The sequence below is a fragment of the Liolophura sinensis genome, chromosome 5, assembly GCF_032854445.1.
Source record: "Liolophura sinensis isolate JHLJ2023 chromosome 5, CUHK_Ljap_v2, whole genome shotgun sequence".
Taxonomy (NCBI): domain Eukaryota; kingdom Metazoa; phylum Mollusca; class Polyplacophora; order Chitonida; family Chitonidae; genus Liolophura; species Liolophura sinensis.
This window is the reverse complement of record NC_088299.1, coordinates 14,768,525-14,795,288: the sequence shown is the minus strand read 5'-3', so window position 1 is coordinate 14,795,288 and position 26,764 is coordinate 14,768,525. Positions and strand designations below refer to the sequence as shown.

Below are 26,764 nucleotides of genomic sequence, written 5' to 3'. Positions count from 1 at the left end.
ATCAAAGTTCATAAGAACCTGATCAAAGCCCGACTCCAGATCTGCTCCAGAGGCACTGTCCACTACAACACGGCACAGTACCTCACTAAACTCCTAACACCTCTGGGCAAAACTTCCAAATCTTACATCAAAGACTCAGCAGAATTTTGTAACAAAATTAAAGACATTCCAGGCACAGCCCAACTGATCAGTTACGACGTCATCGACCTATTCACCAATATCCCTAGAGAAGAATCCCTAGACATCATAAGACAGAAGCTGAACAGCAGACAACACCCTCTCAACACAGCCATGAAACCTGACAGCATTATCAGCCTTCTGGACTCGTGTATGCATTCCACCTATTTCACGTGGGGGGATGACATATATGAACAACTCCACGGTTTACCGATGGGATCCCCCCTATCACAACTTATCTCCGAAATATACATGACAGAATTTGAGAACAAAGCCTTAGCTGCAAGCCCCATCAAACCGTTGTGTTGGTTCCGTAAGGTAGAGGACACATTTGTAGCACTAAACAAGACTGACAACCCCCAGTCCCTACTTGACCACCTCAACACCCAGAACAACAGGATACAGTTCACCATGGAACAAGAATGCAACAAAACCATACCGTTTCTGGACGTACTTATTAGCAAGAGGAACAACAAACTCCTCACTTCAGTATACCGCAAACCCACACACTCAGACCAATACGTGAATTACCAATCTAACCAACCTAATCGGATCAAGAGAGGAATAATATCTACCCTAACAAAACGAGCCCTACAGATATCCAGCATCAACCTCCAAGAAGAAATAAATCACAGCAAAACAGCCTTCACCACCCAAAACCGATACCCCCCCACAATTAGTGGAGAGAACGATTAGCAAAACCCTCAATCCGGCTAACAAGACCAGAGCAACGAGACTCGACCACCCCAATATATATATAACCATTCCGTATATAGGCACCCCAAGATACCAGATAAGAAGACTCCTGCATGACAAACTGAACATACAAACAACGTTTACCTCCGCCTCTAACCTTAAAACCCTACTCATAGCCAATGGAAAGAAACAGCCAACCCATAGGGAAGAACCCAAAGGATCTGTGTACTGCATTAATTGTGATTGTCAACAGCAATGCATTGGAGGAACCGGTAGACCACTCAGTATCAGAATTGCAGAGCACAAAGCCTCAGTAGAAAAATTAGATGGAAAATCAGCCCTCAGTGACCACATCAGAGCCCATCCAGAAAACCAACTCCATTGGAACACAGTTCATACCCTACAAAACAACCAGTCAGACTATGAAAGAAGGAAACTGATGGAAGCGATCATGATCCGACGACATAATCCACAGCTTAACCGAGACAGCGGGTACCACCTACCGAGTGCCTACAATGACCTCATCAGATTAGACAGTGACCGCCTTAAACCCTGAAGCCATTAACCCTGAAGTTATTATCTATGTTACATTGTTGCCTGTTTTTGACACCACTCACTCTCTTACTGTATATATGTTGTCTTGTATCTCTGTATGTTCTTATGGTTTGATAACGATGTAAGAACCCACATCGAAACGTCACCAACATAATAAATCCAGGAGTTGTTATCCTTAAGTAATGCCTCTGTCAATCTATACCATCCCAATTCCTAAATGCCTCTGAAAGAAGCCACTGGAAAGCCTGACAGCAACCTGTGCATGGTTGTGGGTTACCCGAGGCTCTGCTTGGTTTAGACCCTCCCAAAAGTGAAATTTTGTTAAGCGTGGGATAAAACACCTAATCAAATAAACAAAACACCTAATAAAATAAACAAATCAAATGAATATCCTAATTCAATTAAACTGAACGTTGAAGTCAATTTTTAAGATTTAATTGAACAGATTTATGGTTACTCACTACCACCACTATACATAAGGGGTGCCGCTGTGGCCTAGTGATTAGCATGCTACTGCAGTAAAATAACCCAAGGGCCTCGCTCCAAAACAGTCGCTGCAAGTTCAAATCCAGCTCATGATGGTTTCCTCTCCTGTTGTATGCGGGAAGGTCTGCCAACAACAGGGATGATCGTGGGTGTTCCTCAGGTTCTGACGGGTTTCCTTCACCATAATGCTGGCCACCATTGTATAAGTGAAATATTCTTGAGTACAGCATAAAATACCAACCAAATAAATACTAAAGAATAAATGACACAGAATTCACAAACAAATCACAAAGGGAGCTGTAATTTCATTGATCTATATGTAGATGAGAAAGCACAGCGTTTTGAATTCTATGACTTTGAATTCTTTTATTGTAACAATCTAAAAGGTATCGATGGATATCCATACATTCATTATCGTATACATACACACATACACTGTATACATCCTGTAAACCAAAACAAGACTCCTTACAAACACTTTGCAACACTGACACTGTTTAATACCAGTATATCCATACATGTAGTGTTGCACATACACATAAAAACTGCACTCTGGTTATGACATAAATTATTCACCTGGCATAAAATAGAGTTCATGAGCAGGAATGAAATTAGCTATTTACATGTGAGATACAAGTTGGCCTCCAGCCTTAGTTAAAAATAAAAACATTGTTTCATTAACCATACATTGGGTGGGCCTAAAAAACTGGGCCATACTTTGACACTCAATATATCCAAAACCCTATTATGTCAGCTTCTAAAAATGTACACACTCAAAAGCCATTATGTCCTAAGCATACAGACCAAATTTCAATTTCATTCTTTAAGATTTCTGTTCCAGGGACCAAAATCAAAATAGAGTCAAAAACGCATGTTCCGGACATTTCAAAATGATGTTCTACCTTGTTTTACTTGGAAAGGTGATCAATTCCTTGTCTGCCGCAAAGAAAATCACCTTGATTCAGCAAATGTGGGTCACCGGAAAGTGAGTTTTTTAGGCTATGTTTTCATTTTAACCCTGTGTACAGACTACTCCAGCTATGACCTTGAAAATTGGTCACTATATTAACAAAATCATGCCATTTAAACGTTTAAAGTTGAAAGGGTTTGAACAAAGGATAATAGAGCAATGCAGCATCAAAGTACGGCCCATTTTTTTATGCCCACCCGATATACATGTATATTACATCTCTCTGTACCATTCCACTGCCGATGAGCCGTAAGGACACTGACAGACTATAGAGTGAACACACATCAAATCTTGCTTCGCTCATTATAAGAAGTTCTTAGCATGATCTCATCATTACCATAACATATTTATTTTTCTAATAGTTATTTGTGTTTTACATAATCATGATCTTGAATACATGTACTTCACTCTTATGTAACGATGATCAGAATTTTGGGACTGACCATCTGACCTACAGGTCAAAGGTATGCAATCCTCCTGGGAGAACCTGTTACAGCATGTTAACACATGGTTGCTGATTACTGTAAATAAAATGACCACACAAGTATCAGAATTTCAGCAAAAACGATCCCTGGATACTCTGCTACACATTTTCAGTCAAATGTACTTCAACAACTGCTTTCATATATCTTACTTCTTTTTAATGCCATAAACAGAAATTCTTCATTGACACAATGGCAGTCAATTTTCAGGGTGGAGGAAATCGATGAGCCCAGGGAAAATCCTCCAACATTTGGCAAGTTACTGACAAACCTTCCCACATATGCACTCCATGCTGGTGGAAGTCAGTTGGTCTTCAACAAGCGCTAGATGACACAACCAACCACAAATGTGTTGTCCATCACTTTTTTCTCACTATGACCAGCTCGACTTCATAAATACAGTGTACTGGTTACAAACTAAGTTAATGAATTCTGGGGTTCTCTTAGCAAAAATTCGGTCTACCATTTCTTGAAATATATTCCCTTACATCGATGCGGAATTGGTTCCTTTCTTTGACAGTAGTAGTGTAAACCACAGGTGGTGATGTTGTTATGTATGTTGTTAGTACAAGTAGATTTATATCCAGTAACAAGAGGAAAGTGGATCATGGCTTTTATCAGCCTATATACTGACCAAACCACAATCACAGTTAAAGTCTTATGAACCTAAACCAACTGGTCTCAACTCCCTGTTTTCTCCTCAGTGTGTTCCAATATGGTGTTGTCCGTGGATGACCATTTTAGTCCCAGTACAGAGTCCACATCCATAATGGCTTTCTGAGCATTCAGAACTTTGTCTATCATGGCAATTTCCTCACTGCGTCTCTCTATATTTTCCACCGGTGTCCAGGACATGTCAGACTCCAGCCGGAAAGCTGCCACGAAATCATGCGGGCACGATGGACCCCACTCCTGAGAAAATGAAGCAGAACAAAATTTTGTGGGCCTGGATTCAACACGGAGAATTCTTGCAAATCTTCTTCAGCCGATAATTATAACTCGGAGAAAGAGGCCTCTGTGGCTCAGCTGGTTAGTGCGCTAGCGCTACGTAATGACTCAGAAGTCTCTCACCAATGCGGTCGCTGTGAGTTCAAATCCAGCTCATGCGGGCTTCCTCTCCGGCCGTAAGTGGGAAGGTCTGCCAGCAACCTGCGGATGGTCGTGGGTTTCCCTGGGCTATGCCCGGTTTCCACCCACCATAATGCTGGCCGCTGTCGTATAAGTGAAATATTCTTGAGTATGGCGTAAAACACCAATCAAATAAATAAATAAATAACTCGGAGAAAATGGACATAAACCCTAAGATTCTGATTTGGTCTGTTTACTTGTGTCCAATTAGTGTACTGTACTTCATTGTGAAGTGAAACCTGCCGTGTGATGATGTTGACTGGACCGTGTTGGTATGACAGTGAATTGTGATGACAAAATGATGTGCAGAAATACCCAGTCAAAATGAGTCTCTCGTTTTCCAGAGCTACAATACTTGTGCATTAAGTGAACATTGAAAAAGAAATCCCACCTGGGGTGAGAGGAGAGAGAAGTACTTTTGCCCCGACTCTCTCTCGTACAAGTAATAGGTCTGTCCAGGTTTCTTCACGATGTTACAGGCTGCATGGTGTAGCATAGAGTCCCGTCTGGCTTCCTCCAGAACCTGCAGGGGAGAAAACGGGTGACGAAAGTTCAGATCGAAAGATCAAAGGTTTCATATCAAATTTTTTTTGATATTAAGCAGTATATAATCCCTAAATTTGCTTTTAAACAGAATAACTACACCAACAATGACGTGAAAGACAAGGGCTTTTAAATAAAAAATAAATAATGCACGTGAGCATTCCAAAGATATGACTGAGTACTAGATCACGTATTTATCCAAGTTAGGCCGTAAGAAGGTCTGGCAGCAACCTGCGGATGGTCGTGGGTTTCCCCTGGGCTGTGTCCGGTTTCCTCCCACCATAATGCTTGCCGTCGTCGTATAAGTGAATTATTCTTGAGTACGGCGTAAAACACCAATCAAATAAATAAACAAATCAATCAAAGTTAGGTCACAACTTATATAGGCTTAAGTAACATTTCAAAATGGCTTCCTGTAATGTGAAACAGCAGATTTGTTCAAGCAGAAATGGGAGAAGACATCACAGAGTTAAAGTTTGTAGAGCAATTAATTTTTACTTTGCACTATTAAAGAGTGACAAAGTTGACGAGGCCCTCTTCTTTATCTTGAATATGTGCCCGTCTGTAAGGGTAAAGTTATTCTTTACAAAATAACAAGATCTCTTGGTGATTATTTTGCAGAACATCTTGATTAATACCTTCCTGGCTTGTTCCTGAAGATATCTTATCTGATCAGCTATAATTGTCAGCTTACTGCCAGCAGTGGCCCGTGTGAATTCATCCCCCTAGACAAAAACAACCAAACATTGCAGCATATCGCAACACCAGCTTTTAACTATGGGCACAGAATCAATGCAGATTGGCTGAACAGGTGAAGCTTCTGTATGTGTACATTTTCATAACAACAACAATTTTAAGTGCAAATCCTTTTCCAGTTGAAGTGTACATCATCATGTATTTGTACTACTGTGGCATTAATGTGTAATATTACAGTCTCCTAAAATGGAAATATACAGGTATGCCAATTACAGCAACGTCTTCCTACAACTGTAATCGTAAAGCCAAAACACTGCTGATTTCAAAGATGCTTTCAACATTTATTTATCTAGAGTGCCTACTTTTTTATTGGTGAACATAAAGAAAAAATTGTTATTCTTCAAAATGCTGTATTTTTTTCCCCCCAATGTTCAAAATTTTATAGTTCAAGTGCATAGCTTAATATTTAAACCAAAACATGGCCCCACAAGCAGTGAGAGCTGGGGAATATTGAATTCCCTACCCAGGACAGTTTTGAAAATGCTCCTCATGTGTTCTAGCTATGAATAGGCAAGTACTTTTGACCACTGTCTACACTCCCTCACGACCCAATGCTAAGTACCGGTACTCTAATTCCTCAAGCTTTTCGCATATGAAGAGCAACTTTCAGTGCAATTTATGCACATTTTCAATTTGATTTTGACACCAAAACTACATTGGTTGGATTGGCCAATTACACGGCTTCACAAAAAGTGTAATTTCATCAGTCTACATACAGTAATGCCTTCAAAATGTCCTTGGACAAACACCTTGCAAACATGTGAAAGGTTAAAGAATGACATATATGCAGGGCACATAGTGAGCACCAATCAATGGGTTGTGGTGTGCTGACTTGTGTATTTAAATGAAACGATGCTGAGTAAAGTGGCAAATCTTGATCCAATGCATGTACACCGTATATGTACAAAAATAAGTAGAGTTTTGACCTTCTGTACAGTTCTGGCTAGCTCCACCAAATCCATGGGGTCTGAGGCCCTGTTAGTGGCGTATGTGTTCACCATCATCACGCCTCCTGGCCTGTCACTCTGCTCCACTAAATTCACTGAAAATGTAAAATATTTAGTATCTTTTAACAACAAATGGGAAAATTCACATTCATATTTCAACCTAAAACTTTGTATTTTTCCCAACACCGACACTCTAGACTGGTGCATGACTAATGATATTTAAAAGTACCCTATTTCTTCTAATTTTAAGACTTATAGAAGTAGTGCTGAGAGCAAGGAATTAAACTGCTCTCTCGGTTTTATGGGAAAGTAAAGATGTGAATATGTTCGTCATTAGTTGTGCTAACCACGTGAAAAAAAGAACCTAAATATCCCTGCTACAGTTACAGATAAACTGGTTGAAAAGAGCAGACCAGGTGTCCCAAAAATTAGAAGAATTAGGGTACAGACTAAATTTCAATAGTGAATGTACCAATGTACAAGTCTGAAAATATGAATTTGATCAATTTTTGCTTTAACACTTTCAATTATCATCTAATCTGTCACAGATCACATGGCCGGTCCTGTTTAGTCTGCTCATTAGCATAAGAAACATTGGACTCATTTACTATAAAAATTAACAGCACCTTAAAAATATTTGTTGTTGCTATTAACCATTTAGAACACATATGAAGTATGCAGTATACTATCAGAACACGAAGATCTTCAACCAAGTTTTAATAGTTTACCTATAAATAAATCTGACGGCAAATGCATAAAAAAATGCAATAACCTGTATTAAGCTTTCTTGGAAATCTGGCGAATATAAACAATAATAAAGATTTCATTCATGCTAATCTAGTGCAAAGTCATTGGTATTCCTGATTACCCCTACTCAATTTTCCACAAACAGACCATACTCTAAAGTTTATGATGGGCTTCTATAATGGATTTTCTCTCAATGTTAAATTCTTTAAGTCTGTATATCTCTTTCAATAGCCAGTATAAAAAAAAATGATGTCGGGTGACTATTATTTCAGGATGGTATTAAACGAACTCTTTATTATATCTGCATGTATATCTGTAAGTCTGTATGGATGTATGAACAGTATTCACTCAACTAATCTTCAAGTCTAAATCTGAGAATTAATCCTACAACAAATCACAGGGATCAACAAAGTCGTCAATGATTTTTGTCTGTAGCACCCGTCACACTATGCAAATTAGCCCATACTATGATTGGTTGATATCTCTTAATAACTTTCACCTTTTTGCAGTACACCCCAGGGTGATTCTTTTTCTTACTGTGTTATGGATGCCTTGGTCTTAAAAGTTCTTAACAGCTTATTTCATAAATAAGTGAGTAAAAGAGCAATCTGAATGCAGCACCCGTCACTTGGAACTCACCTTATGTGGACTGAATCCATCAAGTTGTGGTTTGATGGAGAATAGTAAATTCTCTTATCTGGACTCACTGTTTTATGTTTGTTCCATCCCATAATATGACATAGGTGATATTATATGATAGAGTAGACAGAAACAATGGCCCTGTGTCCAGATATATCACAATCTATGTTCTCTTGTTTTGATGGATTATGTCTACACTGTGGATATTTTTGATAAACTACGGACTCTGTGATACTCTCAGGACACGAAGTACAGATGAGTTTAAAAATTACAGAGAAATGCTTTATTTCTTAACTCAGTAAAGCTTTGCTTCCGACCTTTTCTACCTTAATTTTTATTTATTTAATTGGTTGAAATGCCAAACATATGAGACCGAATATGACTGGACTCCGGGGGTACATCAGTTTCCATATGCCCCCGAGCAACACACGCAGATATATCCCTGGAATCAAGGCGAAACACGCAGATGTAAAATGTAAACAAAAAGAGAGACAACTTTGTTGTCTTCTTTGATCATGGTCGACGTCGGAAAAAAAGGAATCCTTTTTTGTTTCGCATTCAAAAAAAATAATAATAAAAAAAAAATGTGGCAAAATTGGCAAATGAATAACAGCTGATGAATAGAAAATTACGACTACAACCTTCTATCGAATCGGAAGGCTCTGAACTTCAATTCTGGCACAGAATGTAAAGATTTTATTTTATTGCCCACAAGAAAAGTGCAAAGGGAAACTCCAGGTTAGCAGTCGGTCTGGCCAGGAAAGCAGTCAGCCTGGCCTGGTTAGCACCAGTTCTTCTCAGTTTTACGTCTCAAAAATGCTCTTTATGGTGATGGTTTATAAATACAAAACGCAACACGGACAAAATAGGGCCTGGGAGGTGTACTCAAGGCCGATAACTCTGGTGAACATATCGGCCTTCGATCTTTGCCAAAACTTTTATAACATGGAATGCCATCTCTTTAATTTACGATACATGTGCCAGATACAATGTTCTCTACATATTTACCTTTTGTGGCTTTAAGATCGTCTGGGTTTGCTAGAGCCATATTTGCACTCTGTGTGTAAAAAAAGTCAGGGATAAACACAACTGCTGCACACAGGTTTACCCTTTCCCCTGTCTCTATCAAACGAAAATGACCGAGCGAAATGGAGGCAGAGGATTTTATACAACCGATGACGTCATCATTTCGGTCCAATCAGAAAACACCATAACAACTACACGTGCTCTGAAATGTCAAAAGTTCTCATTTACACTTGCTCGCAGCTTGAATGCGATTATGGAGTACACTAAAACCAAATGACAGAGCGGCTATTGAATGAATATCGTAGGCGTGATAGCCTCGAAGGACTTCAACTCCTTTTCTTATATTGGACGTATGACGAATGTATAAAATGTAAGACTACAGCATGGGGCATAAAACAAGAGCAGCGACGAAATCTAGTCGACATTCGTAAATGGTGAGATTCGGTGAATACTCGATCACTCTTCCAAAACTGGAACTAGCGACGAATTACACGTATAGAGCTGCATATATGAATCTGAGCATACATCTTCATCCAAATGAATTTCATCGCTGTGGTAAACGACACATATCACCATTCATTTCATTTGAATTTCATCGCACGTGAAAAACATAACACATTACCATTCTCACCACTACATAAAATCTCAATTCAAATGTTCTTTCAGAATTATACATAAAATGCTGTCATCAATCAAAGTGACTAACTGAATCCAAATACAGATTATAACCAGAGTGAAATTGATATGCTTGAATTCCGCATGAGAACTACCACCATATATTCTAGGTTATAATTTGATAGGTATGTAGGCCTACCAATTGTGACATGTACAGGCCTACATGATTACTTTAAATACTGTATTTCACCTAAGGATTAGCATTTTTCAAGAGACACATTTAGCTTGAATCTGACTGATTCAGCCACCCACTATAGTCACTTAAGATTTTTTGTGTGTGTGAAGTGTACATGTACAAGGTAAACTAGATTTCTTCACAACCAGAGTTTCTGTCATAAATACACAGAGACCCCTGTACTCTAACTTGCACTACTGCACTGGGTGCCTTCAAGCCACCAGCTCTCCACTTGTATGCTTACTAATGGAGATAAACTGTCTCACTACCCAACATGCACAAAGACAGAAATATTAAAGTTTTACAGTTTTTCTATTTACAAATGTGGCTGAAAAACTTTAAGTCTTTCTAGATGGTTTCACTCCTGTGATGTAGGTCAGATTAATGAATGCCACTGCTGTTCCCCTGAGTCTGACAAACCTGATGCAAAAGCTACAGCCTGTGCAAGGGTCAACATAACTGGTCGTGGTGGGAAATGAGGCACTGTAGACCACTTAGCCAGCAAAGATTCCCCATTTAAAATAGTTCTTCACTTGATTGTTGTTTAGGCCACACCAATTTAACTTTTTTTATTTTACAGGCTGAATGAACCTATTTTCAATGTTGCTGGTGGGTTTAAAATAACAATAAAACTGAAAAACCATCTAATTTGTGGGAAAGGTGGACTGCCAGCACTAGGAGAGTTTCGAGTTTGGATTCTTTTGTCATTGAAGATAAAAATAATCCTCTCGTACCATGTGACTTGTGAAAAATGTTTGGCAACCTTTGTTGACATTAATTTACCTATCATCTGTCTCATTCTGTTCCACAAGCACAGATGACATCATCAGCCTTTTTCAGATGCAGATGTTACAGTAAATGCGATCAAAAATAGATGCCTAACATTTTTGACAGGTCACATGATACAGTTGGACTATTCTACCTTTATCGATAAAAGAGATAGAGATAGATATTGTTTCTGTTAAAGATGTTTTTATGTCACTGGAAAGCCTTGAAATATAGGAAAACAATAAACAGTATTAAGATTGAACACAACAAAAAGGTAGATTTTCTATTTTGCTTTTCTTCCATTTCTGGATTTCTTAGCATTAGATTGCCTGTAACATATAAAATTGGTGTTGTTTTAACATTACGCTGAAGAATTTTTCACCTGTAAATATTATGGCCCTCAGTTTTAGAGGTGGAAGAAACCCCGAGTGTGATGTACATATACTTGAACGATATTGGTGGGAGACAAGCGGTCTTCAAAGACTGCGCAAAGGATTTCAAAATCAAGTGAGTGAGTGCTTGGGGTTTAACGTCGTACTCAAGAATTTTTCAGTCATATGACGACGAGATTTCAAAATCGATATCATGTGTTTATTGTTACCAAAATCTCACACACAATGACGATTGTGTAATCTACAAATTCCCAGTCCAAGGCTAGGATTGAACTGGCATCTCATGGTTAGTCTCTATGACTAAATACTTCGTCCATGACTGGCCATTTTTCCTCATTCTCAGGGTTCTATTGATTACAAAAAGGTGTTTTGGGGTTTGCTACTATATTCTACTGGAAAATCATAAGTTTCAGCACCACGCACTTTTGTGGGAGAAATCTGAGGTCATTTCGGGTACGAGTACCCAATATTTACCGAGCCTTTGCCTCACTTCCCTTTTTAACAGAATAAGCCACAAATTACACAGCAGAGAAATTGAACGAAACAACCAGTTTTCAATAAGGGCGTAACATTTTAATTATAGAAGAACAATGATACAATTCATGGAGGAAAGTATGTATGAACAATTAGTACACATTCCCTATTAAAATAACAAGGGATTGACATGGGTTTGAGACATTCAGCTCTTAACAAGAGGTGTAATAACTGTACAAACTCAAGTGCTTTTCCCAAGTAAATAAACAGAACAAAAAGAACAAATTCATGTTTACTTTGGGGGCCTATCCAGAATATAAATTTAACAGTTATTATTACGAGACAAAGATGAAATAAAATATACGTTTCGATAAGAAATGAGAAGAAAAAAATTGCTGAAGCATAAGGTTGACCAGTGTATTGTTTTTAAAGCTACAATACACGGTACATTATCAAAGCCATCATATGTGTGAGAATGTGTATATATGCATGGTAAAAGTGTCTGGTTTATTTCTAAGATTTACAGCTATAGAGCTAATGCCTGTCAACAGATTTTGCTTGGGCAGCAATAAAACCATTCTTTGATTTGCCAGTCCCTGTGTGGACGGTCTGAAGCTTGTTCTTCAAACACTACAAAATCAGTTCACACACCATCCTTCTTACATTCAAGCCGTAACATTATCAAGTACAAGGCAAACTGTTGGCCACAAAGGTCTTGAAGTGTTAATATGTGACTATCATGACCACAACCTACCGTCACTTCTGGTCACTGCGTCTGCATAACTCTCCAAGCCGCATGTGAAATAGGCTCTTTCCATATTGGAAACTGTCAATTTTATCTGTATTTAATTTACTGAATAAGGAGACGTTATAGCTTTTTTCATCACACCATTTTTAATAACACCAAAATGTTGCATCTTCCCAACATTTGGGATTTTAAGTTGTGATAGCCTGGATTTGACACTTTTTAAGATTGTATTTGTGTTGATATGTTAAGTACATCCAAAATTGTCTGTCTCTCTCTTGTTGAAACAGTAAGCAATATTTTGTGTTGGTAAAGAGAGACTAAACTAATAAACTGAACAACATGAGCACAAAAGATACAAAAATGATACATGTACGCATTTTTCACCAAATAAAAATCAATAGTTATACATATAAACATGGGACAAAACAGAATGCATATAAAACGGCTCAAAATAACTTAACAAACTTTATACAACCACACATAATAAGAATTTAGCAGTAAGGAATAAAAAAGGAAAATATACAACAAAGGTATGTACTTTACATAACACTTCTTAAATGATTGATCACAAATGCAGGAGAAAACTTTAGACAAATAAGCAATTTTGGCTGCTGAAAGAGAAAAAGTAAACAATGTTACCCTCAGCAGGCACGCCTGATAATCGGTGTGATGAAAAATCTCATAAATAGTATAAGAAATATATTTACATCTCGTTATTCATGTACATGTAGGTAACAGTGGGCAATGCAAGAGTTAAACATTATCAGTAAGTATAATAAACAGTGCAGGGCAATAACACAACCCCTACAACATGGAATGCTCCTGTATCTACATGCATATATATGCCAACATGTGCACATATATATATGTACATATACTGGTAACACTGGACAGGGGAGATTAAGTAGAAAAATGGAAATATCTTCTGTTGCTGTCAAACTCCATGTGACTATCCAAGTGTCACACCGCTGTCCATGTGACTAACAAAGTGTCACACTGCTGTCCATGTAATCAACAAGTGTCACACTCCTGTGCAAGTGACCAACAAAGTGTCACATTGCTGTCCATGTGACCATCAAAGTGCAACACTGCTGTTCAAAGTGATCAACAGTGTCACACTGCTGTCCAAGTGACCAACAAAGTGTCACACTGCTGTCCATGTAATCAACAAGTGTCACACTCCTGTGCAAGTGATCAACAGTGTCACATTGCTGTCCATGTGACCATCAAAGTGCAACACTGCTGTTCAAAGTGATCAACAGTGTCACACTGCTGTCCAAGTGACCAACAAAGTGTCACACTGCTGTTCATGTAATCAACAAGTGTCACACTCCTGTGCAAGTGATCAACAAAGTGTCACATTGCTGTCCATGTGACCATCAAAGTGCAACACTGCTGTTCAAAGTGATCAACAGTGTCACACTGCTGTCCATGTAATCAACAAGTGTCACACTCCTGTGCAAGTGATCAACAGCCACATTGCTGTCCATGTGACCATCAAAGTACAAGACTGCTATTCAAAGTGATCAACAGTGTCACACTGTTGTCCAAGTGACCAACAAAGTGTCAAACTGCTGTCCAAGTGATCAACAAAGTGCCACGCTGCTGTCCAAGTGATCAACAAAGTGCCCCACAGCTGTCCAACTGACCAACAGAGTGCCACGCTGCTGTCCAAGTGACCAACAGAGTGCCACACTTCTGTCCATGTGACCAACACAGGGTGCACTCCGTCAATGTGTCACGTTGTCCCCGTGAACAGCAAATTCTCACTAATTAATCCCATGGTACAGATGTCCTCCGTACATTAACAGGTCACATTGTATGTTATAAAGTGATGCTTAGCCAATGATTTTTCTCCCATTATTCACACTATACATGTACTGATCTTCTCTCCTATTTTCTCCTATTCACTATATCCACATCCTCAGTAAACAAACCTACTGTGTTTGTAAGCCTTATTTATCTTAAGTATTTCTTATTTCAACACTAACATACAGCCAAAAAAGTATAAACCTTACAGTAAACTAGAACTGAAAGAGAACATCAAGTTCAAAGAGAGAGTTTCAAGATATAGCAGTTGCAGGTATCAATTAAATATGACGAGGCTAACTCGAGGTTTGTCAGGAATTGGTAAAGCTGAGTTGACCTCGTACCTGAACTATGTCTGTATATGTAGCTCAAGCATATTCATATTTTATGAACGGTTGCCATCACAGCGCTTATACTTCTGCTCATTGTCCATAGCCAGGTTCCTCTATTGTATCCTTATTTTCATATTCACTGAAACTTCGTCTGACCTAAGATGAGGCCTTTGTATGCTTCAGCAAAAGTTTCCAGTTAGTTCAGATCTCAGCTCACCATTCCGTTTAATAATATGGTGCTTGTGTAGTCCATTCTGAATTGGTCTATACCTCCACAAGGTATAATTTCATCACATGAGATACTATTGCTAACCAGTGATAAACAAGAAAGTGTATAAATACTGATGGTAAAAGAGTGTGCACAGATCAAATTCCAATGATGAAAAACTACCCACTACATACACCACCGATTCAAGCGAAATACTAATTCTACAGTTGGTGGAAAAAAACTGTTTCTTGGTGAAAGAAACAGTTGGTGTTTCTTTAACAGTATTGTTTCATGACTAGGATTATTTATATCCAAAAGATATTACATGTAGATACATAGGTCTATCAGTCTGCGCAATAACTATATATCTATGTATCTATCAACATGCGGAAGTTTGAAGTCATTAAAATTCTAAGCCATGATGGCTTCTTGTAGCTAATGAATGATTAATTTGAAGAGTTTAAACTCTCAAGAACAGTATTAAGACACTTAAAAACTGGAAGTCAGCAAATGTTCTATTAATGAATGGCATACAACAAATCACACGTGAATAAATGATGCGTTAATAATTTACAAACTATGACAAGAAGGCCTATGCTTATAATAAGACACTTGGTTAAAAGCATATATTAATAGGGTAATCACACTGGATTTAAGCAGACATTTGACTCAATTTGAATTAAGTGACTGATTACTTTTGACTCTACTCATGAATAATTCACTGCTTACTTGTTCCTTGACCCCTGAGAACAGCGACCATGGAAGAGGGAGGAAAATTCCCTGGTAAACAGTGGGATTGAACTTGCACACCACATGGTGTGTCCAAGCCGAAGAGTGATTTGCAATAACTTAGACTGGGCTACATCTCTCTTACAGAAAGCCATTGTGAAACACATGTACATGTTTATCACAGAGATATGATAACTTTACAGAGGTAGGCCTACTTGTATGTTATTGTAATTGTTACAGAGAATGTTCTGTATATAATTACACAAGTACATCATCTCCATTTTCCTTGATCACTGTTTCACATTGTTGGTGAACAGAACTACCTGTACATGAGTAGAACTACCTGTACATGAGTAGAACTACCTGTACATGAGTAGAACTACATGTAAGTGAGTAGAATTTCATGTACATGAGTAGAACTACATGTAAGTGAGTAGAACAACATGTACGTGACAAAAACCTAGATGTACCCAAAAGGTCTCTTAACTACATGTATGCCAGCGTGTTCCAACTTTGCTTATGGTCTGAAACTTCATCAATGCTTTCAAACTGTGCTAATGGTCTCAAACGATGCCAGCGGTTTCAATCTTCCCCAGTAGCATGTAAGGAATGAATGCAGCATACACGAACCCTTATTGTCTCAAAGTTGAAGTGTAAACGACATAACGCCTTGGCTACTGAGATGCTGACTCGAGTATTCGTTCTGCTATACATGTATTTTCTTGTAGCAGATGGCAGTAGGCCTACACGCCTCATAGCCTGGACTCAACACTAGTGCAGTCTTATCATAGCACTTGTATGCTTTGCTGAGTGACCTAAAATGCTAGCTACAGAATAAACGGGACAGGTGCCTCTTAACATACATGTAGTATTTAAGATATTGAGTCAGACAAAATCGGCACTGAGAACTGTGCTCATACTTCATACACCACGGCAAAACAATCATTTTCTACATTTTTGTCAAAAGATGGAAGAAGACATTGTGGGAAGCTTTTCCTCAATATAGTAGCAATACAAATCACTATCTTTCCACAAAGGTGTAATTAATAGGTTTTCTGAGCCCCTGATGGATAGAGACAAACACCTGAAGGCATGTTTGTGCCTGTACATGTACATAATCTGATTTGTGGTCAAAGTAGGAAGTATTCTGCCAACACAGTTTTATCTACATCATGAGAGACAGCAAGTGACATACATGTAACCTGCCCTTAGCAGCCTGCACGGACTTGCTGTTTATTTTTTGGTGTGATTGTCCACACCACAAAAACTAGCCTGGTGACTGGAGGCAGATTTAATTAACAAACTGATTGGTGTGCTGAGGCTGAGACAGGATTGCTGAAGCAGAGACAGGATTGCTGAAGCAGAGACAGGATTGCTGAGGCTAAGACAGGATTGTTGAGGCTGAGAAAATATTGCTGATGCTGAGACAGGATTGTTGAGGCTGAGACAGGATTGCTGAGAGCATATATGGGCTATGATGGTCTGAGGTCTTTGTACAGTAAATCTAAAAACTTGCAGACAAATTCCAATGGCCTATGGACATATACAGTAATGCATTGACCTGGGTTAAATTCAGTACCCAACAGCAGTATGAATGGTTTCATGTGAGTGGCATCTTGAACTATAATAAAACAAAAAGGTCCACACAAGGTGTAAACTTGTGTCAGTATGAATATAAACCTTTATGACCAACAGATATTAGGTTATTAACATCAAGATGAGTAAATATCATAATCCTCCATAATATCACGGTGAAGAGTAAAGCTTTGTCCTGCTACACATGGGTATGTCACAGATCAGTCAGGTAAAAACAATCATCCAGGTGACAATACTCAGAATAACAGTGATTAACTTGGACAGGTATTATAAAGTAAACATCAAACATCATATCTCAGGCACCACCTCATGTCTTAGACAGTGAGCTGGCCCTGCGCACAGGTTTGGAAAGCTCTGCATTATCCCCCTTGCTTAGAGAGCTCTTCTGCGAGTCCGGTTTTGCCCCTGGTCTCTTCAGGTCTGGGTCCAGCTTTAGGGAGGATTTCGCCTTGCCTGTGCTGCTGGAGCGTAACAGAGATGGAGTCTTCTTCTTGGCCGCCTCACTGGTTTTCGTTGTCTTCTTGCTCTCAGTGTCTGCAGCTGGTGTGCCGTCTCTGGCTGAAGTGTTTGCATCTCGCACAGGAGAGCTTCAGAGAAAGAGCATAGTACAACATGTATAACAAATCTTGTCTGTTGTACTCCATCAATGGCTGATGTTATCATATGAGCAAGTTTATCACATTACATCTCCCTTAATACACATGCATTATGACTATGTATGAGGCTTACTAATCTTACCATATAGTCAACACTCAAACTTTGTAACAAGCAAACTAGTTTCTCCAATTTATGTAGTTTGTTGTATTGAATAGGAATGCCATTGTGAAGAACAATGCGATATAAGCAGTTGGGACTAGTTTTGTGTCAACTGGGTTTAAGAAATTTTCTTAACCTGTCTTAATTCCCGGTGTCAACAAGCATCTACGAAAATTTTCTGTGCGAAAAAAGGCCCATGAAATGTGACTCATTTGTGGCCATAAAACAGTATTGTTTAAGCTGACTATGTAAAGGGTAAATTAGCATGACTTCTTCTTCATTCCCTTTAACTTTGTTTTGGAAGTCGAGTATTCTGATGTGATGAACGTTGCTTAGTAAATGAGAGTCGCCTATACTGCCTTTTCCCTACACTCAAAAAAAAAACAAAAAAACAACAACAACAACAACACACAGAAAGAAAAAAAAAATGTGAGACAAGTAAAAATGAAAAGCTAAACTTATTGGCCTAAAATCTGATGTTTAACAATTATGTGATGCACTAGTATTTACTTGCACTTGTGAAATCTTTAACAGATGGTTATTTACAAAAAGGTTCTATTCAGGTTATCTTATGCCTGCATTGCTCACCACCATTCAATATAAATCAGCTTCATCATTTTAGGCGAATCCCCAGATTTGAACAACACAAGGTTACACTGTAAGCTTAGAAAGAAATACTATAGTCTTATTATCTTACATAAAAATGTTAGGTGTTGTAGAAATCAATCAATGTGGCTTCCACTCTACCACTATGTACTGGTAGTAGTATTAGCACATAATCTAACTGCATTAGAAGCAAGTAATATACAGGACTACAGAAGTCATACAAAGATTTTCACTACATCTACTATTAAAACAGGTGTTAGTAAGAGCATTATATGCTGTATCAAACTGCCAAAAAAGTTGATATTATTCTATCAAACCTATAACAGTAGTTGATAGTAAATACAGGTCAGTTCCAATTAATACACCTAGTTCCCAGGACAGGCTAAATGCAGGTTTGTGGTACAGCAGCAGTGAAACAATCCACTATCCCCAACCATGCAGTTGTTCAAAAGGAGTTACTGCCCTTTCCTAAGTTGTATCTATATGACACATAAATCATTCTCTTTTTCACCATAAATGATGGGGATAAAATATACCCTACTTTATATGCTTGACTGAAATTTGAGAGACATTTTTTGTCTTACCTTTCCCCAAATGAATAATTCTCTTCCACTAAATGAATAATCAAGCAACTTTAGTTCAATTATACTTTATTATCAGTTTAAATTTTGAGTTTCAATTTCGATTTCAAGTTTTGCACAGACATATTTCTCATAGAGCAGTTTACTTACACAATAATTCATAGGTGGAAAAATGAGGGGGGTTAAGTGTGCTTAAGTGTTAACCCATTCCACAACATGGACAACAAGGATCCTGTTCCTTACCAGTAAGCACTCCACAGGCTTTACGAACTCCACATTCACAATTACCTCCCTTTTCCACTAAAAATCTGAATATCACTTTAGTGACATAAATGTTGGCCATTTGAATACGTTCTTTCAAAGCATTGTTATGACTATAATGGCAATACATACACCATACAAAATACAATACACCATAAGTAATACAATACACCATAAGTATGTGATAGTATGTGAGAACTGCACAAAATGATATATACAAGCTGATGTACATGTACAAACATAGGGTCCATTCTATTCGCTGATCTGACCGCCACTGGTGACAGATTTAGTGGCCACCAGGGGACACTGCGTGACATCCCAATGTTCCAGAAGTCGCATTAAGTTGCGCGAGTTAAGACACTACAATACACCCAACTGACTCCAGCGACGTCAGACTCGGTGGTAGTGGCGCCAATGGAATGACACAGGCAGCGAATAGAACGGATCCATATGTGATGACATGTATATACAAAACGAGAGAAAACAGAAGTACAACCAAGGCGCTATGTAATGTGCTCATGCAAGTCTTTCCCTGTACATGTACTTGTACCATCTATATGTACACTATAGGAGAACAGTCATGTATGTATCCTGTAGCACTTATTCTCAGTACAGTTTACTGTAACAAAATAATCCAAAATATTATCGAAATGTTATGTTTTAGTAAAATTATGTTTAAAAAGACTACTTCGTTCCTGTAATCAATGGTTGAATGGCATGAAATAAAGTGCTTATACTAACTGCTCAGGTGAACTGTTGTACGTTGTGAAGCAGCTGACATCACAGTTTTTAGTTTTACCAAATACACAAGAAGAGTAGCTCCTAGTAACGAAGATTTTGTTTTGGCATCATCAAAGTATAGTTCATTGAATCACTCATGATGGTTAAAAAAAAGTGTTGAAATAATGAGTGACTCATTTTGGAAAAATTAAGTCATGAAATACTGAGTCACTGACGCTTTCAAAATACAGTGCCGAAATACTCAGTCACTGATGATGGCAAAATAAAGTGTCCAAATACTGAGTCTTTGATGATGGCAAAATAAAGTGCCAAATAATGAGTCTTTGATTATGGCAAAATAAAGTGCCAATTCAGAGCTACATTACTTGTATATCAATTGAAAGTACACTGAATAATACACAGTAGAGGACAGGTGTACCAACCCACTGATCACACAGTTACTGTCACCTCACCTGCACGTATCATCAGTATTACTACGGAACACTTGCAGGTAACACAGTGCAACAGCAGTTTTTCTCCTTATTTAATTAATTAGAAATAAACGGCACTCTGACACAGTATGTATAAATACATGTTTGTCAGGTTCGGTAAACAGTTGTAAAACTTTGACAGCCTGTGTGATCTCTGTTTTGAGTACAACTGCACTGGTTATGATAGGCCCCTCCACAGTTCATCACAAACTCACACAGTTATCCACTCAAATTAACACCTCATGAACTGGATCTATAAAGAGGACAAAAATCAAATTGTTACAGAGATAAAATCAAGATGAAACCAGATGCATATTGATATGATCAGGACCCAAAATCCACCCTCTTTCGCCACAAATTATATAGTGCCATTTAAAAATTAGAAAGAAAAGAAATGAGTAGAAAAAGAAAATTTCTTTTTCACATTTCAGGCAACAATAACCTGAAGAAGCAAGGGAGAGGGAAGAGAAGAAAGGGGAGGGGAGGGGGAGGGATGACTCAATCGCCATAATAAAACATAGTAGTAAATCACTTATTCCACGAAATCCCCAACAGAAACTTAAATACAAACCTTAATTCTAGAAACTACATGTTTTCTGTTTCAACCATACTAAACTTAACTGGAGCCAGTATATTTTCTATACTACATGTATATGTATACTAATTTCTTTCTCCAAACTATCCCAAAACAGTTCAGATTATTAAAGAGAAGATAGTCATTTCTACCGTCCCCCAAAACTTGACAGGTGGGCTCAAAGTGTTGCAGTGTAGTATAATAATCAATATACCTATTGTTGTGGTACGTTGTGGGAAAACACATTTATGCATGAACAAATGTGTTAATTTTTCTCCTGTTTATTACAGGCTTCTTCATTTCTTCACATAAATGACCGTAAGGTTCATGCCTTGAGTATCTATCCACTAACTACGGTGAGTTACCTGTGAACACTTCCACATGTGATTTGGGTCGTACTGGTGGCAGGCAAGTTCTCTCCTGCAAACTTTATGTAAGAGTATCGTCACCCCTCTCATTTTCACTACTGTCACTACATGTATGTCCGCCGAAAACTCCAATGTTTTGTACAATCTCTAGCGCCCTGCATTACAGTGTGGTGAGTCTGGGTAAACCAGAAGTGAGCAAATACACCATTTACAACCTTCCTGTTTCAAACATAGCCTTATGGAATTTTTTCCTTCAAGTATGAACTCCAACTGATAAGCTAGTTTGGAAACTAATTTGAAAAATCAATATCTATTACCCTGAGGATTCCTTGGTGGGATTTAGGATGAGATCGGAGTTGATCTAGCAGATTTACATGTACATGTATCACATTCATGCAGCAGAGCCCCCGCCCAGAAACCCCAGCCCAGAAACAACAAGGAAAAATTAAACTGAATATTTTTAAATGAAGATCGAATACAGGAATGTTCTTGTACTATTACAAAACACATCTACGTATGTAAGTGACAAACTACAACTGCACATAGAAATCATGACCCAGTGAGACATGAGAACAGAAGACGTGGGAGGGTTTACACACACCACACTGTTAAACTTCAAAATGTGCTCCATCGTCTATTGCCTCCATACAGGGAAAGTACAAATGTAAGCATCAAGGGAAGCAGTTGTAAGCACATTATGGATGTTGCTGAGCTATATGTAGTCATAATGCACAGGGTATTATGGCGCTAATTATGGCATACAGCTTATTTTTAGCAAATTATTCAACAGTGTACTGTTGAAGTGATATGGTTCTTAGCATCTTGAGCAAATTATGGTGCACAGAATTTTGTTGAGCTAATTACGGTGATGAGCAAATTACGGTGGACATAATTATGGAGGACAGTCTATTGTTAAAGTGCATGTAATTATAGAGCATAGCACACTGTTGAGCCAGTCACAGCATACTGTTGAGCTAATTATTCAGGACAGATGCTGGTGATTATATACGTGTAGCTGATCACAGAGGACAACAGGAACTCTTGGTAGACATCAGGTATTTGAAATCTTAATGCCCAGGTAGATGTTTGTGCATAATTTCCTGTATGGTAAGCAATAATGACAACACACCTGACTGACAGACAACCTGATCACTACAAACACCACAGAATGATGAAATCCAGCTTGGAAGATGTGAGAATTCAGAAGAAGACATGTGCATACAGCATAACAAAACTGTGTAGCCACTTATAGAGGAGATGAGAACGTACCCTGTAGAAATGCATCATTGTCCAAACATCCCTGTGGGAGGCAGCATGTGGAGGTAATCAGATTATCACAAAGTCTAGGTAACAGAAACCAGTAACCAATCCACCCATGCCCTTCCTGCTTCACTCTACCCTGCCCTGCCCCGCCCCAAGAACCCCCAAGTACTCATCACCTTTCATGAACCCCTGATAGTTCATTTACTTTGACAACTGCATTCATTTAAAAAAAAAAAGAAAAAAATTGCACCACCAACCACAGCTTCAGCACCACTACTGGTTACATGTAAATGACTAAAGGACTAAGTGACTAATGATGAAAGAATAATAGGCATAAAGCATAGAGAAAACTTCAAAATAACTGGAGTAAATCACCTATTATTTCATGGAACTTTTCACCAGCTTATCACCTGGCTGTACGGACTGTAGCACATGAAGTCAATTAGTTGGTTAAAAATCATGTGGAGTTACACATGTTTGTGATTTATTGTAAAATTTCTATTCACCAACTAAGTATAGCAGCATGACAGTCTGTGACAAATTCTACAAAATTATTGCTGATTTAGGTAATTTTTCACCGGATTTTCCATCAGTTTGTGACATATTTGTAAGAAGTTCCTGTAACACTGAACTTACCTGCAAACACAAAGACACCTGCTAATTTACAGGTGTTTTATCCTTAATAATTCAGAGTATAATGTGTATTAGACAGTCTACAAACGTCATGCTAGCATTTGAAGTTAGCTTAACAGTTCAATCTAATAGCAGGGATTGAATGAGATCATCTACAAGGAATCTATAAGGCAACCAGTATCACACAGTACCTTAATCAAACAACCCCAGCAAGAATAATCTATCAACAAAAAGTATCATCCACAATCTCACAGGTCAGGAGGTCAGGAGGTCAAGATGTTACCATAAAACCCATGCTTAATTAGTACAGTTACGTCATGCTTCACACAACACAATGTAAATATCTATAATACTGCAAATCCGCAGATTTATACAGTAATACAACGTTATCATGATCTGCCAACTTGAAATGACTGAATGAAAACTTACAATTTATAGCAACGTTTAACAAGAGCATGGTCTGTATGGGTTAACCAGAAAAACTTGATATTTTAATTTCATTTTATATTTGATCATTTACTCCAAATTCATCACGTCGCATTTTTTTGTTACATGGAAATCAAAAGGTTGTTCAAATTCGAATTTTGGTGCCATGTAACATAACAGGTAACATTTTGAGAGTGAAGTGTTACATACTTATCATTGGACTCAGAAGCCATCTGGAGCAGGTTAGATGCCATCTCCTGGTTTTGTTTCCTCTGGTAGTGGTTCCTGCACAACAACATTAGACTTTTAACAGTCGATCATGACAGTGATATACACAAACAGTGAGGAAAAATGCTGTCAACTATGAGAACCTTCCTTTGCTCTCTCAAAGCCCATTGCCGTACTGAGCAACCAACAAGATTTAACTCACATTTAACCCGGACACATTCAGGGAAAATAACTGTCTGAATAGTATCTGGGAAGCCAGTACTGCCTGGCTGTCAGTGTTGGTTCTACAATGGAGTTTCACTTGTTTTAAATCTGAAATTACAATCCTATATTAAAATAATACTCTTTATGGTGATATCAGATACTAAACAAAAGATTTAAGATCAACTTGTAGTCCTTTTAATGCAAACAGTCCATGCTCCTCTTCACAACCGGCTTTATAGCAGATAACCTAAAAATTCTCTCATGACAAAAATATGAATTCTGCCTCATTCTCAAAGTTATATTGATCTTAAAAAGGTGTGTTGAGGTTTGTTTGTTAGTGAGTGAGTGCTTTGGGTTTAATGTTGTACTCAACAATTTTTCAGTCATATGACCACAAAAAAAACCTTAGAGTGCATGTAATGTGCCTCCTTGTTGCAGGATCGATTTCCACCGCTCTTTTACCTAGTGCTGCTTCACTGAGGCGACTTACCGAAGGCAAGTAAGCCGCTCCGCCTGAGCCCTTGTACTGATACAGGTCAACCAGTCATTGCACGCTGAACGCCAAGCGAGAAAGTGACAACTTCCTCTTTTAAGGTCTTAGATGTGACTCGACCCAGGATTTACCCTGGATCTGTCTCTCCCATGGTTTGCCTGGGAGGTGGGATGATATCCTACCTGAAATGCTAAAGCCTTAGCAACAAAAGGAATTTTTTTATTACGTTTATTTGTCCCTAAAATTGTAATTTTCTCGGCATAATTTCAGGGCATTTGCATTACTGATACCAAGGAAACAGGCTCCTCAATGTTTCGTGTGTGTTTACATGAAGAACCAATGGGACAAATGCACTGCACCTGAATCGCTGCTGTATAATGACGGCAGCATTTCGGCTCTTTTTGAAGCGCTCGTGCTGTTTGTACGTCCTGTACTGGTTCTGGATAACCACGGCAGCGTCGCGGCTTTTCTTGTAACGCTTCTGAGCAGAGTAACTCCTGAACTGACTCTGGATCAGGACGGCTGCCTGTGTCATCTTCTTGTAGTAGATGTACTGTTAGGAACATAGCAACATACTGACTAAATGCCTAGCAGCAAGTCATTTCATTCAAACTAGAGATCATTAAAACACTGGACTTTGGAATACCGGTGACATACCTACAATTTCATGTGGAATTAACGTTGAATCTATAATGAACAAATCAATGAAATATATTGATCGCTTCAGATATAGAGTGAAATCACTACAAATAACGTTAGTTTATTGATCTGATTGGTGCTTTACACCATACTCAAGAATATTTCACTTGTATGACAGCAGCAAGTATAATGGTGGGGGAAACTGATCAGAGCACAGCATAGGTTTAGCCTGAAGAGTGTCTCAGTGTCTTTCAGATGCCCTATTATTACAAATTTCACATTCACATTTCAAATTCTGGCTAAATCTGTGGAGCCCAGGAGGAAACCCACGACCATTCGCATGTTGCTAGCAGACCTTTCCATGTATGACCATATTAATACAACTGTGGGAAACTATTTCCGGTTGTTACATCAGACCTGTTTGTAGCGTCTGTAGTAGCTTTGGATCAAAATGGCTGCCTCAATTTCTTTCTGAAGCTGCTGCTGCTGCTGTTGTTTGTCGCGGTATATTCGAAAAGCATTCTGAATCAACTTGGCTGCCTCATAGAGTTTCCTCTGTTCATGATCTGAAATCAAGAACAAATAGTTGGACAGTAAGTACTAAACACAACTCTGACATTTCACATTCAAAATATATGCACGTCAAGCCAAAAATTTAATCTGCAATACATCCAGCATGAAGAGCCATGCAATCAGTTAAAACCTAAAACAATCACATTTTGGACTGGTCAGCCTAAAATTAAAGTTTCTTGTTTTAGATTCATCAAGTCCAAAGGTATTCAAAAAAATATTTAGCACAAACAAAATTGGCCAAATCTCTTAGTTGATAAAATCATTCAACAAACCTAATTGCTCACAGACTTCTGAAAAAGCAAGTCAAATCAGAACAAATGTCCCAAGGACAACCCTGTTCACCAGCATTATAAAACGTTTGGGAATGGGGGACAACTCCGTCTAAATTAGAATGCCAAAGCACTGCATTGAAATTAGTCATATCAAATCGGATTATTTTCTGGCAGTGGTAAGATTCCAACCCTTTCTCCAGGTAGGTGTAGGTTATTCATGAATATCAATGAAACACGTCATCACTGGAAATAATGTTTTTACTGTTAAGGTTAGGAGATATGGTTAGGGTTTGGTTTACACACCTTTTGTTAATATTCATAAATAGGCCACACCTACCTGGAGAAAGGGCTGGAATCTTACCATTAGGCACGGAGGAAATAAACTGGCGGTAAAACTCCGGCCCTTTCTATGGAATTCTTCTTGATAGTTTTAATACAGATGTGTCACACAAATACATCAGTCACAGCTGCTAAAACAGTACATACATTCAAACACAAAACACAACACTAGATAAATTGTATATAAGCATTAATTAAAGTATACCACAGGAAGTTTAAAAAGCATCACACATCTTCCTAAATAAATCAACTTGTATTATTTGTTGTCTCCTCTTTTAA

At 38.3% G+C, this 26,764-nt stretch overlaps 2 protein-coding genes across 2 annotated transcripts in view; both read right to left on the bottom strand.

The window, feature by feature from the left end:
- Positions 1–2,261: 2,261 nt before the first annotated feature.
- Positions 2,262–9,246, bottom strand: LOC135465629 (uncharacterized protein C1orf50 homolog). Its single transcript, XM_064742910.1, has 5 exons — positions 9,135–9,246; positions 6,720–6,835; positions 5,676–5,762; positions 4,886–5,017; positions 2,262–4,278 (listed from the first exon to the last, which is right to left on the bottom strand). Exons 1-5 carry the CDS (start codon positions 9,172–9,174, stop codon positions 4,048–4,050), a joined length of 606 nt encoding a protein of 201 aa, XP_064598980.1. The 5' UTR covers positions 9,175–9,246; the 3' UTR covers positions 2,262–4,047.
- Positions 9,247–17,161: 7,915 nt separating this feature from the next.
- LOC135466054 (calmodulin-binding transcription activator 2-like) overlaps positions 17,162–26,764 on the bottom strand; it is a 49,947-nt gene continuing 40,344 nt past the window's right edge. Inside the window, 4 exon segments of the mRNA XM_064743463.1 lie at positions 17,162–17,645; positions 23,948–24,022; positions 25,022–25,215; positions 25,719–25,867. Of these exon segments, the coding sequence (XP_064599533.1) occupies positions 17,366–17,645; positions 23,948–24,022; positions 25,022–25,215; positions 25,719–25,867 (698 nt within the window). The 3' untranslated portion in view covers positions 17,162–17,365.